This window comes from Chionomys nivalis, chromosome 11 (genome assembly GCF_950005125.1).
Source record: "Chionomys nivalis chromosome 11, mChiNiv1.1, whole genome shotgun sequence".
In the NCBI taxonomy this organism is placed as follows: Eukaryota; Metazoa; Chordata; class Mammalia; order Rodentia; family Cricetidae; genus Chionomys; species Chionomys nivalis.
Window position 1 is genome coordinate 23,938,165 of NC_080096.1, and position 12,260 is coordinate 23,950,424.

The 12,260-nt window shown below is 50.3% G+C and overlaps 1 protein-coding gene across 7 annotated transcripts in view; it reads right to left on the reverse strand.

Moving 5' to 3' along the window:
* Window positions 1–12,260, reverse strand: part of Csmd2 (CUB and Sushi multiple domains 2) — a 543,351-nt gene that overhangs the window by 246,894 nt on the left and 284,197 nt on the right. For 6 of the 7 annotated variants that reach the window (XM_057784125.1, XM_057784122.1, XM_057784124.1 and 3 more), the window contains exons 7-9: window positions 11,099–11,176; window positions 6,165–6,252; window positions 5,351–5,475 (exon numbers count right to left, since the gene is read on the reverse strand). In XM_057784125.1, the coding sequence (XP_057640108.1) occupies window positions 5,351–5,475; window positions 6,165–6,252; window positions 11,099–11,176 (291 nt within the window). The remainder of the gene's footprint in view (window positions 1–5,350; window positions 5,476–6,164; window positions 6,253–11,098; window positions 11,177–12,260) is intronic. The other variant, XM_057784126.1, reaches the window with a different exon arrangement.

Genomic DNA, 12,260 nt, shown 5'->3' on the forward strand with positions numbered 1-12,260 from the left:
TCTCCTCTCTGAGCCCTGCTTCTGATGTCTTTGCAGTGAACACCTTGTTCCTTCTGCTGCCAGTTCTTCCTGCGAATGCCTGCCTGCCAATTCTGGAAGCTTCTATCGGATCCATGGCAACTACTGGGGTCTCTTCCGTTTTCCTTCCATCCTAACCCAGCTTAGACCCCATGGTTCACCATTATGATCACATTTCTGAAAATGCCAAGTCTCTCTTCTCTCTCCTCTAGTCAGTTGCCTGGGAGACATCAATTGTGGATCATCTCCCCAGTATTCTCCACAAAACTGAACTTTGACAGAAAAAAAAGAAAAAGAAAAGAAAATCACAGGAGAGGGAAAGCTGATGTCTCCGTAAGCTCATTGCCAACCTCAAACGCTTCCAGGGAAGCTGCCAACCGCCCTGCTCTGTTAGTTCACCAGCTCTTGCTACTCAGAGGTCCTCTCATGCCTTCCATATGCTCCTCGGACCCTTTCCCCTTCCCTTAACCCCACTCTGTTCTCCTGGCTGATGAGTTTGCTGCCTTCCTGTATTTGGAGGAAACGGGAAGCCATTTAGCAAACACCTCCTCCTCCTCCTGACTCCACAAGGTGCAACCTGTCTGCTGTGTATCCTGCTCAAGCAGAGAGGTGGCCCCTTTGAAGTGCTGGTCCCTTCTATAGGATCTGGACCACCGTCCCATCCATCCCAGGAGCAGCCACATCAGGGGCCACACACCGAACACTGGGGTCCTTGGAACCAGGGAGTCTAGCTGTCACAGCCATTCTTTTCCTCTCACTGATACTTCCAGCAGGATCACCCTGTTCACGACGTCCCTAGTGCCCTACATCCTAGGCCCTTCCAGTCTACTGACCTCTACACTTCTTCCCATCTACTGGACTCTCCTGACTCCCTTTCCTCCATCCAGACTGGGCCTCAAGACCACTCACCAGCATCTCCAGCTCCTCATATTTACCTGGTCAAAAGCCTACCTTGACTCAAATATCCTATCTACTCTCTTTACTTCTTAACTTCAGGGCCTGGTGGCCACTGGGACAACAGTGATCACACCACAGTTTCAAGGTTTGCCATCCAAACAAGTCAGCCTTCTATCTCTGGTCCTCCTTTGATTCCATCCCCAATTCTCTGCAGAATAGGTCCAAAGTCATGCCAAGTCATTTAATCCCACTGGTAGCTAACCCTTGACCTTTCTGACTCAATGGCCCATCTTTGCTTGAGCAACAACACACATGCCTCGTTTTCCTTCTACTCCTCTGACAACACTTTCCTTCTTCTCCATTAACTCTTCCAAAGCAGTTGCATGAATCCCACGTGGGGGTTCTCAGTATGTTAATGGTAATTTTTCTATATACTTGAAATTCAGTCAAAACAAAGCCATTAGCGGGGTGGGGGAGCTGCTCCACACTGTTCCCCACATTCCAGCTCTGAAGGAGGTCCAGGTGCACTTCTCAAGTGCAAGTAGCCCAGAGCCTTTGGAGCAAGGGTTGAAACAGCTCAACTGATTGGCTTCGTGCCCTTGGGCAAGTTGGTCAACTACTAGAAGCTTCAGTTCAACATGAAATATGGTTATTGCCACTTGCCTCACAAGGAAAGGATGAAAAATGCCTAGTGCCATGCTTTAGACAAGTATAAATGGCTTAATAAATGGGAGCTTTGTCATTAGCACAAACAGGTAAGGGACTTGGGGACATTCTTAGGGATGGGACAATGAGGCTGGATTCTAGTGACTCACTAAGACATCTCCGTCAGAAAAGGAAAGAGGAGAGAGGAAAGAAGGGAAGGGACAGGAGAGGAAGGAGGGAAGGGACAGGAGAGGAGGGGAAAGAGGGGACAGGAAGGAGGGAAGGGACAGGAGAAGAAATATGAGGTGGACACCAGTGTTTAAGGGGTTGGCTCAGGAATCTGTTCTTGTGATGGACACTAAGGAGGAAGACAGACATTGTAATGATCATGCCATTTAGTCCAGCCTGCTTTGTGCACAGTTCCCAGGTTCCCCTTCCAGTTTACAGTCGAAGGAAAAGATACAGATCCATTTCAGCATTGTCTTCTCTGCCATCGGTGTGTTAATAACAAAGGTGGGACTTGAACTTTGAGTCCAAGTATGGTATTCCAGTCACCCCAAATTATTGTATTCTAAATGCATATGCACAGACAGATAGGCAGACACACACATACACAGAGACAGACGCACACACATGCCCACATACACAGAGCCACGTTTCTTGTTCGCTCCCTGTCATGTGTTTGGTGACATCAACGTAACACAACCCATGTTCTCTCTTTCTCTTAGCCTGCTCTGCATGACCAGGCTTTTATAGGACACTAGGTATGGGGCTATATGTCTGCAATCCCTGCACTTGGAGGGTGGAGGCAGGGGTGTTCAAAGGATCGGGGTCATCTTTGGACACTGAGTGAGGTAGAGGCCAGCCCGGGCTACATGAGGCCTTGTATCAAAAGTTAAACCAATGAAGGTTTTCTAGGAGTCAAGGCAGAGGCTAACTCCTGAGGGAGGGAAAGGAGAAGCTGGAGCACACCATCAATTTCAAAACTTCCGAAATGAGGGCACGGTTCCATCGCCCTCAGTCACATCAATCATAAATCCGGTTCATTCTGGTGGCCCTCGCACGTTTACAGGGAACCTATTATTTGCCTGTCTGTGTGTTTTAGTATAATTAATTGTGTGGAAATGTGAATAATTAAAGCCACGGCACATTTTACATGCATTGGTGGGAAAACAATACCCCATGTGTGGTGGCCAGGGTGCTTTGGGTTGCCGTCTTTTGGCAACCTGTTTCAACGTGGAGCTTCGTGTAATTGAAGGGCTTTTGCCCCTTTTTAATAGTAACAGCAAGGTTCACTCATCCAAGCTGTCCCCACTCCACCCCCCCCCAAAAAAAGAAAAAAAATCACAATTACAGTAGAAATTCCAATTAGTTTAAAAGAAAAGATCGGGGGGAATGCCTTAAAGCCTGTCGGAGGAGACCACTGCAGCTAAGATGGACTTTTGGGAAAGCTGGGGAAAGATTGCCCTGGCCTTCCCTCTCCACAGCCTGTGCAAGAGGCACAATAAGGAGGAGGGCAGGAGAAGGCAGGAGGGTCAGGCTATGCTGAGAACTCTCCCCATCCCCCATGTCAGTCAAGTGCCTGACTTCCATTTCACAGTCCCCAAGCAGTGAAGGAGTGGTCTCCTTCAATAACGAGGGTACTGTGGTGAAGGCTAATGACGGGCCTCAGCCAGGGCTAGTGAGCTGCGGGACCACGGGAGGACAAGAGAGTGGCTTCTGAGAGAACCCACAGCCACCAGAGGACGAGGTGTGCTCCCAGCTCCAGCTAAGGGCCAGCAAGCAGGGTAGGCTACACAGGTGTGCATGTGAACCTCGCGGGCGGCCCAGTGGCTTCTAAATGAGCACTAATGAAGTTCACTGCTTCACTTGGTGATGCTGTGGGGGAAACAGGGTAGTGTATCTTCAATTTAGCAGGAAAGGAAAAGGGATTCAGCGAGGGAAAGGGCCCAAGGGCACACAGCTACAGAGTTGCGGCAATGGTTGGATTTGAGTGGCCACTCTCACCACCCACTTTCACACGGGTAGGGCGTGCAATGGGGTAACACAGGGGAATGGAGCCCAGTGCATAGTGGAAGTGGGCAGAGAGTTTAGTACAGTGTCAGATTCACTAGGGATGGCTTCAATGGGACCCACAACACATCTGGAGAAAAGAAGCGAGCATATGGCTTGATGAAAATCCTTTGAGAATGCTAGCCCTTCCTCATCCTGGGCTTTTTCTTGTGAGTAAAGTGTCATAACTAAGAACAAACTTCCTCCAAGGGAAAAGAGCCCACCACTGTCAGATGACCTTGCTGCCTGAGCTTCTAAAAGAAGTTCTGAAGGGACAGAGTGGCCCAGGGTCTCCTGGGCTACACACTGGATACTCCGAACCTTTCTGTGCAGTCATTGTCTTAGAGTTCTGCACCTAGACTCACGGGCCATTCAGTTATTCATCCATTCCACTGACTCATTCAACACTTGTTATAACGCACCTACTGTGGACGAGGCCATGTCCTGAGTGGTGACCAAAACAGGGGTCCCTGCCCTCTACAGGCTGTCCACCTTCCTTCTAACACCTACCAAGCCATAAAGTGCTTATGTCGCCTCAGCATCATCGGGTCAGCACCCCGAACCCTGTGGCCGAGCGTGGGCAGGTACTATTTGGAGGGAAGAGGTTAGCCCAGAGGAAGTAGGGAATCTGTCCAAAGGTCAGTTATACTGGGGATTCTTTCCTTTGTGTCTTTAACTGTAAATAAAAAAAAGTAAAAGGCAGTAGTAGCCACGGAGGCTCTTTGGAATAACCGGGTAGAGAGGAGCAAAGGACCATCATACACGGCAGATGGGGGCCACCTTAGAGTTGAACAAACGAGCATGAATGCAAGGACTGCCTGGAAGACATTTTCATGGCTCCCTGAGATTCCTCATCAACACATTTGCAAGTTGGACCGGGTTTTAGCTCTGACTTTGTGCGTTCTTCTGTATGATAACGGTCTGGTTGTCTTCCACAGCCCCCTCTCACTCTGCACGAATTTCATCTTGATGCAAAGGTGCTTACAAAGCGAAGTATCACCTCTGGTCAGAAGGATCCAGACTAGAACCGCTTTAGTGGGCCTTTTAGATAGACCTTCTCTCCGAGAGGGGTCCTCTGCTCTCTGGGGCTGTCTAACAGCTGAGTGCCGTCCTGCCCCGCTGACGGCCTTTCACCCACTTCCAGGGTTTTAATATCATTTATGGCCATTGGCAGGCAGTCTTCTTCAGCTTATGAGAAGGTGGGCAGTAGGGCTCTTGAGGACAGGTACACTGTCAGAGAAGCCCACAGAGCCGCCTTTGGATGCCAATGCTTTGTATATATCTCTGTATAGCTAAAAGCATTGCTTCAGAAGCCACAGGTCTATTTACTGCAGAGTATGGGCAAAACAACAAGGACGCCGGGGGCAGAAGGCTGGGTTAAGTCTCGGTTATAATGGATGGATCTAACACAGGAGTAGAAGGGGGGCTTGCTTTCCTGTTTCTGTGTGGTTCTGATCTCTGTGTGCACCGTGCCAGCAGCCTGCTTTCCATGCCCCTCTCCCATCAGACTGTGAAGTCCACGCAGGGCAGGGACTATGTCTGTCTCCCCACCTCTCTATGCCTGCTCTTAGCAAAGGCCTCGGCACAGAGAAGATGACAATAAACATGGTAATTAGTCAAAGATGCAGGACCTGAGTGCTAAGGAGCAGCAGAGAGCAAGAAGAGCCAGCCTGGGGGGAAGGCCCCAGTCTCCAGGCCCTGGCTGTCTGCATGGCCTCCCTTCTGCAGGTGGCCTCACCTCGGCAGACTGGCCTGTGGTCACTCCAGGCTGCAAACATGTCGCTCACTTTCATGCAGGTGATCCGCTTGGACCCTTGCAGGTCATAGCCTTCGTTGCAGGTGAACTGGACACTGGATCCTAACCTGGGAGACAAGGTGTGTGTGAGTTCATTCCCTGGGCCTGCCCAGCCCTGCCCAAAGGAGTACACCCTGACTCCCGAAACAGATCTCCCAGGGGAAGTCCTTTCTCCTTCTGGCCTTTCATCTGGGCTCTTCTGTTCAGCACTTAAAATCTGTTGGAGGATACAGTTCCCTTCATCTTAGTTGTTTGGGAACATTTGATGGTTTTAGGTTTGAGTTAAAAGGAGACTCTGTGAGCAGAGAAAGCTGCTGTGAGATAAGCATCAATTAGGGCTAAGGGTGGATGGATGGGGCCCATAAATCACGGTGGAGAAGGAGGACTATGGGAAGATGCCTTGCTAGTTCAAACCTCTGCAAAAAATTCACTGTCCAAGGGGCTTTGAGGTACCCCCGGATGACTGTAGGCTGTCACCATTATGTAACACATCAAAGAGTGACCCTTTAAATTCTGGCTGCATTCATTTTGTGACAATTAACATGGGCATGTTTTAGTGATGCTTCTTCACAGTTCACAAGGCAGAGACATCCTCCCAAAGGTCAGACTAGGAGGGACCACAGCCTTCCCCAGCGGTGTCACTCCTCCAGCCATCCCACCCTCTCCACCCCATCTCCAGAAGGGGCAGGCCTTGTCCTCCCCATAACCAGGCCACTCCACCCCATGTGCAGCCAGAAAGTCCCCCAGTAGGTCTTACCTGAAGTCTGAGCCTAGTCTTTTGCCCTTTTCAGGTATTCCAGGGTCTGGACACATATTATGTCCTTGGGACACACCAACCTGAGTTACTACAAGGCAAAAAAACAGTACACACATAGACAGACAGTCTCAGAAAGGCACTGGGCTGAGCAGTGTCTTGGGGTGGGAGGAGGAGACAGGATGAGGCCCTGCTCCCCTGGAGCTGTGGAGGATGTCGGGGCTCTCTACCGGACAGGGTTTTCCTGACTGCAAAGTGGGAGACTGACTACTTTTGATAAAAAATCCTTTGCAAGAAAATCCAAGTGAAATTCTTTGGGATCCTGTGGGCTCTGAGACAGTCCTCCTCCCCAACAGCCATCCTGTTCCCTCGTCCCACACCAGTGGCCAGAAGTGGCTTCTCCAAAGGCTCTGGTGACCTCCCCATCCTGCACTCCAGGTCCAGGGATGGAGACTCTAGATGAGATGACTCCGCCCCTCCCCCCTCAGCCCCAGATGGAGAGATGACTCAAAGAAAGTTAAATAAAAGGTGAATGCATGATCAGAAACGGTAAAGAATGAGAGAGAGTTGCAGCTTCAAGTTCAAAGCAGGGACTTGAACTCAGATGCGGACATTTCTTCTGAGAGCCTGCTTCCCATCAGACCCCCCAAACAAACCACACAGAAAGCAAAGTACCAGAATATTCTCCCCCACCCCTCCCAATGCTACCGGCCAAGTGCACCAACCAGATGTTATCTGGGCTATTTCTATGACGGTCTCACACCTTTTTACAAAAACCATATGCATGCCTGCCTGAGCTAGCGCAGAGCTTGGTCTAGGACGGACGATACAAATACAGCACACACAGCGGGCACCTCCTGCATCCCTGCCTGCTCATTACTCTTGATGGTTCACATAGGTCAGGCTGAACTAAACTCATACCTCTGGATTCCCAGAGTAGAGGATGACTGACAATGGAAGCCAGGCAGACAGCTTGGCCAGAGACCCCCCAATCCCATGACTCCAACGGCAACTGAGGGGTTACGGGGTGTCTACAGCAACAGTCTCTGGGCTGCTCACATTCCCCTCTTCCACTCAGCACCCCGTAATGTGAGAGAGGTCCTCCACCCCTCCCTAAGATCCTACTCACTCATTCCTCCATGGAGGGCACATACTCATTGAGCCCTTTTTCGTACAAGAGTTTCTTTGGGTACCAGGAGATATGCCAAGGGTGGTCTGGAATGACCACTATCTTCAAGGAGTTTCCCGTTGAGGGAAGCCATGAAGCACTGAAGAAACTTCAGGATCAAAAATGGGAGGTGATGAAGGGATGCTTAGATGGGGGACCAGTCAGTCATATACTACTAGGAGAAGTGTCAAAGTTTTCCCAGAGGAGGTGATATTGAACATGGATCTTCTAAAGGAGTGAGATTTAGACACCTGGGGACAGTGAAAAGGGCAGAAGACAGGCAGAGAAGACTAAGGTGAGGCAGAGAAATTGAGGGGTGTCAGGTGCAGCTGGAGTTTAGGGAGGGGGAAGAGCGTCAAGGTGAGAGGCAAGGCTTTTGAGGGGCTGTGAGTCTTATCCTAAATACACAGGAGTAGGGGCTGCTGGAGAACCTGTGTAGCACACGCCTTTAATCCCAGCACTTGAACAGAAGAGTTCTCCCTGAGTTCAAGGCTGGCCTGTTCAACACAGCAAGTTCCAGGTCAGCCAGGGTCACGTGGTGAGAAAAATAAAACAACCAACCAACTAACCAACGAACCGACCGACCAACCAACCAACCAAACAAACAAACAAAACAAAACGAAAAACAAACCCAAGACCTAAAACAAAACAAATACAGAGTCCTAGGCGGCAGAAAGGTCTTCCTTCTGAAAGGAAGGTCTCTGCTCATTGAGTCAAGGGTGACGAGAGTCTCGTGAGGAGTGTGGCACAGGGAAAGGATGCAGAAAGAGGGTCACCAGACAACGTAGAGAGATGATACAGCAGGAAGAGGGGGAGCGGGAGCCTCGTGAACCTGGGGCTGTGGGGACACTGGGAGCTGATGGAAGGTGGGGCACGGCTGAGGCTTTTGTTCACTGCTGCAAGTGCAGGCCTGGAATGGCCCCTGCTCACGAGTAGCTCAGGGGGCTGCTGACAAGGGAACCCCAACACTGACACAGGTTCCCTGCTCAGGCCAGACACCGGCTGAATTCTCTGTTGTGTGGCAATAGCAGCAAGGCCTCTTGGGGGGCTCCACACTCCCAGGTTGAGACATCTCTCTGGGCATTGGTTTTACCCTGTTCCTTTCCTTATCAAGCCTGTACTTCCTACGGCTTTACATCCACATCTTAACAGAACTATCCCCACCAACCCCGAAACCTGCAGGCTGGGACAAGACTGAAGTCTCTGAAGCAGAGGGTGTTTTCAGGGAGTCATGGTGTTTGGCCAGGCTAAGAAAGGAGGCAGTAATTGGGGTCCCCAGAACAGCAGGAGTGTGGGAACTAAAGGTGGTGGTAAGGAGGGGAAGATGGTCTCTTATCCCAAGAGCTGCCCCCGATGGCTTTGTCATTCAGCCTGTGGACCATTCCTGCAGCAGATTCTATGCTCAGGTCCTGCCCATTCGGCTTGCCAACCCAGAATCCCTTGCCAATGGAAACACCCACCCCTCAGCAGCACCTTGAGAACTTCCGGCAGTTCCCACCACTTCTTTTGCTCTCTCATTCAGTTCTGACCACTATCAAGGAAGTAAGTGAGGCTGAATCAGAGCCAAGGATGACAAAGCCCGCTGCCCTGCCTTCCTGAAGTTAGCCAGTCCCTGAAGTTTAGGCACCATCCAGGAAGTTAGAACCCACTGAGGCAACTCACGTCCAGCCAGCACCCTTTCTCAAGATACTTACATCCTCCGAAGACATACCAGGCTCTCCAGGAAACAAGCAAACTGACATCCCAGGATCAGATGACTATGTGGATTGCAGAAGCAAAAGGCATTCCCCTGTCTTCAGCACTTCCTACCTCCACTGCCAGCCTAAACCAGATACTTGCATCTGACTTGCTGTTGGCTACTGGGGGTAATCCCGACCCCACCCCTGAGGGCCCCATAATAAGGGAAATCTATGGCAGCACCTTATACCCAAAATGAAGGGAGATGCCAACAGATGCACTGCCAGGAGCCAGGGCCAGGGCCAGAGGAGGAAATCAGTAGGGCCTGCCCCTTCCCTGAGTTCAAGACATCTGTCTGTGGGGAGTCTGGGCAGAATATAAAGTCCATGCAGGTATCAGCAGCTACCTCAGGGCAATTTGAGCCAAGTTCACCCCTGTTTGAGGAAGTCTTACAATGGAAATTAAAACTTCGTCATAAGAAATATTATATATATATATATATATATATATATATATATATATATTCTTCATTTTTCTGAGGCTGCTGAGGACAGCTAGGAAAGGTATAGGTGATAAAAACCATGAACTCCCTCTAAGATAAATGCACCCCCAACATCACATGTATTTTTTCTCAGCTACTTTGTGGGCCTTCTACAGTAGAGAAGGCCCATCTTAGATCCAATAGCATCCTAAGCATTTAACACCTGTAAAATACGATGCAGAACCCTAGCCTGCCTTCCCCCAATCTGTGGGAGGAAGACAGGCTAGGGTTCTGCATCACCATTTTACAGATGTTAAAACTGAGCCAGTAGTTTCTCGGGTAGCGTGGGATAAATATTTGGTTCCCCCAATTTTAAGCATTTCTCTGAGCTTGTTTCTGGCTCTATGGCAATGTGTACAATGACGCCACAGTGGTCTTGGCTCATACAGTCTCCATGGCTACTCTGTATGGTCCTGGGCTGGTCCCATCTCTGATCCTGATGTCCTTAGTCAAGCACAGAAACAGGGTCCCCTAGCTTCCTTCTGTCATCCAGCCTCCTGGAGCAAAGACCTACAGATTAACCCAACAGCCACCAATACCTCTGACTGGAGGGGACTTGAGACTGGGATGAGCCCCCGCACTCTGATTCATTCTAGTCAGGCTCCCAACTGCCTCTGCCTCCCACTTCTCGTGGCCACAGATACCAGCAGAGACCTTGGGAACCTGGTGGTTTTCTACCATCTCTCCTTCCCAAGTGTATGTCTGGTAATTAAAGAAAAATGAGTGCAGGAAGGTGAGTCAGGATGGGGCAGGAGAAGAAACAGAGAAGAGGGAAGCAGAGGGCAGGGATGGCAAGGGGGAAGAGGACAAGGACAGCTGAAAGGATTGACAGGAAGGAAACAGCCACAGTCCCCTCGGGGACCAGAGTAGCCTAAGACAGAGTGTCTGCACCCCACCCCAAGGCTCATACCCTATATCCCTTCATCACAGACCAATCAGGTGTGTCTCTCTGGACGTGATGCTCTAGACCATCCCCCAGCACCAGACCTCTTCATCTTCCAAACCAGGGTACCAGGAACAAGTTCTCAAAGACGCAATTTGCCCAAGCAGGGTGCCACCATGATTTCACCACCACCCATAGAGCCAGGACCCAATTCCCCACTTTGCTCTGCCCAGACACGTCCAACACTCATGGTGGGGCTTATTAGACTTGCCCCTTCCTCCTCTTCAACCTCCGACCTTGGGAGTTGACCCCCACCCCTCCAGATCCCAGCCTGAAGAGACGCCAGAAAGAGAACTGTCTTAGCAGGTGGAAGTGATTTAAAAGGAAAAATAAAGAGAGAAATGCACAGTAATGACTCCCTGGACTGCAGATCGAATGGGAAGTGAGGAGGGAATTGGAGGGAGGCAATGGAAAGAGAAGGCAAAGGCAGCCTGGGGCTGCTCCCTGGCTGCAGGCTCAGCGAGGCCATGCGCAGATGGAGGGAGGGAGGGACCAAGGAAGTCATCTAGCAGAGGCTGGCTTCCCTGCCGCCACAGCTGGTCACGGCACCAGAGGTTCAGATCCGAGCATGAGGCCCTGGCACAGGGGGCAGGCCAGCCGACACTTACACACAGACGTCTTCTGGTTGTTGTCTTTGCTGGGCATCAGCTTCACGCCTCGGGACTTCAGTTCGATTTGCTTCTTGACTAGAGAGGACAGAGAAGGGAAGACAGTTGGAGAGGGAGTCTGCGACCTGGACAGGGTTCTTGTAGAATGAGGGGTGCCCACTCTTTTGACAATGGTGGCATAACATTATCATCCACCTCCTGAAAACCATGGAATCCAGCAGCAACAATAAAGACATTGCCGACAAACAACAATCTCATTCTAAGTGAGCTTATGATTTCCTATCGGGCTGCATTCATGGCTGTGTTGGGCTCCATGTGGTCCACATGAGCCACAGGTTGGACACACCTTCAAGTCAGATTTATCCTGTCTCTTGGCTTAGGATAAACGTCCATGGGAAGAGACTTCCTGTACAGTCAAATAGCAAGGAGTGGCAGGTTCTGCCATGAAGGAACCGACCTCTGAGGGAGACTGGAAAGGGGCTCTGCCACCTCTGTGACATCTGAAGAGCTCTGGACCTGCGGAGGCCCTCTCCTGGTGAAGTTCTGCTACTATTGAGGTTCCTGGGTATGAACTATCTTCAATCTTCTCCTTCGGGAGTCTTTTTGTGGGCATCGAGAGTCTTTTGTGAGCATTGGGAGTCTTTTGTGGGCATCTAGCTAGGTTTGGACCTGGAGTGCTCCTCCCCAAACTATGTACTAAGGGTTCAATTGTCAGTCTGGGATACTATCAATAGGTGCTAGAAGCTTCTGCAAGTGGGACTTATGGGAAAGAAGTTAGATCATGAAGCATGTGTCCTCAAAAGGATTCTTTGGTCTCCAGACTCGTCCTGTTTCTCTGCTTGATTCCCTGCTGCTATGGTGAGTGGCTCCTCCACCAGGTTCTCTCTCCAGCATGGACTACACTGCCATAGGCCCAACCCATAGACCATAGAAGCCTCTTGAAATCATGTGCCCAAACAACACTTTCTTCTTTTTAATTTGATTCGCCTCGGGTATTTGTTATAGCAATGGAAAGCTGATGAATGAATAGTTCACCGCCTGTGTGTTTGCTACTCTGTAGGTTCTTCCCCAGCCAGTTTCTGAGCCAGCCCAGACAGGGAGTGGCAAACTAGGTCAAGCTCAGATTGTCACTGTTCCCCATATTGTATCATTTGTGATATGG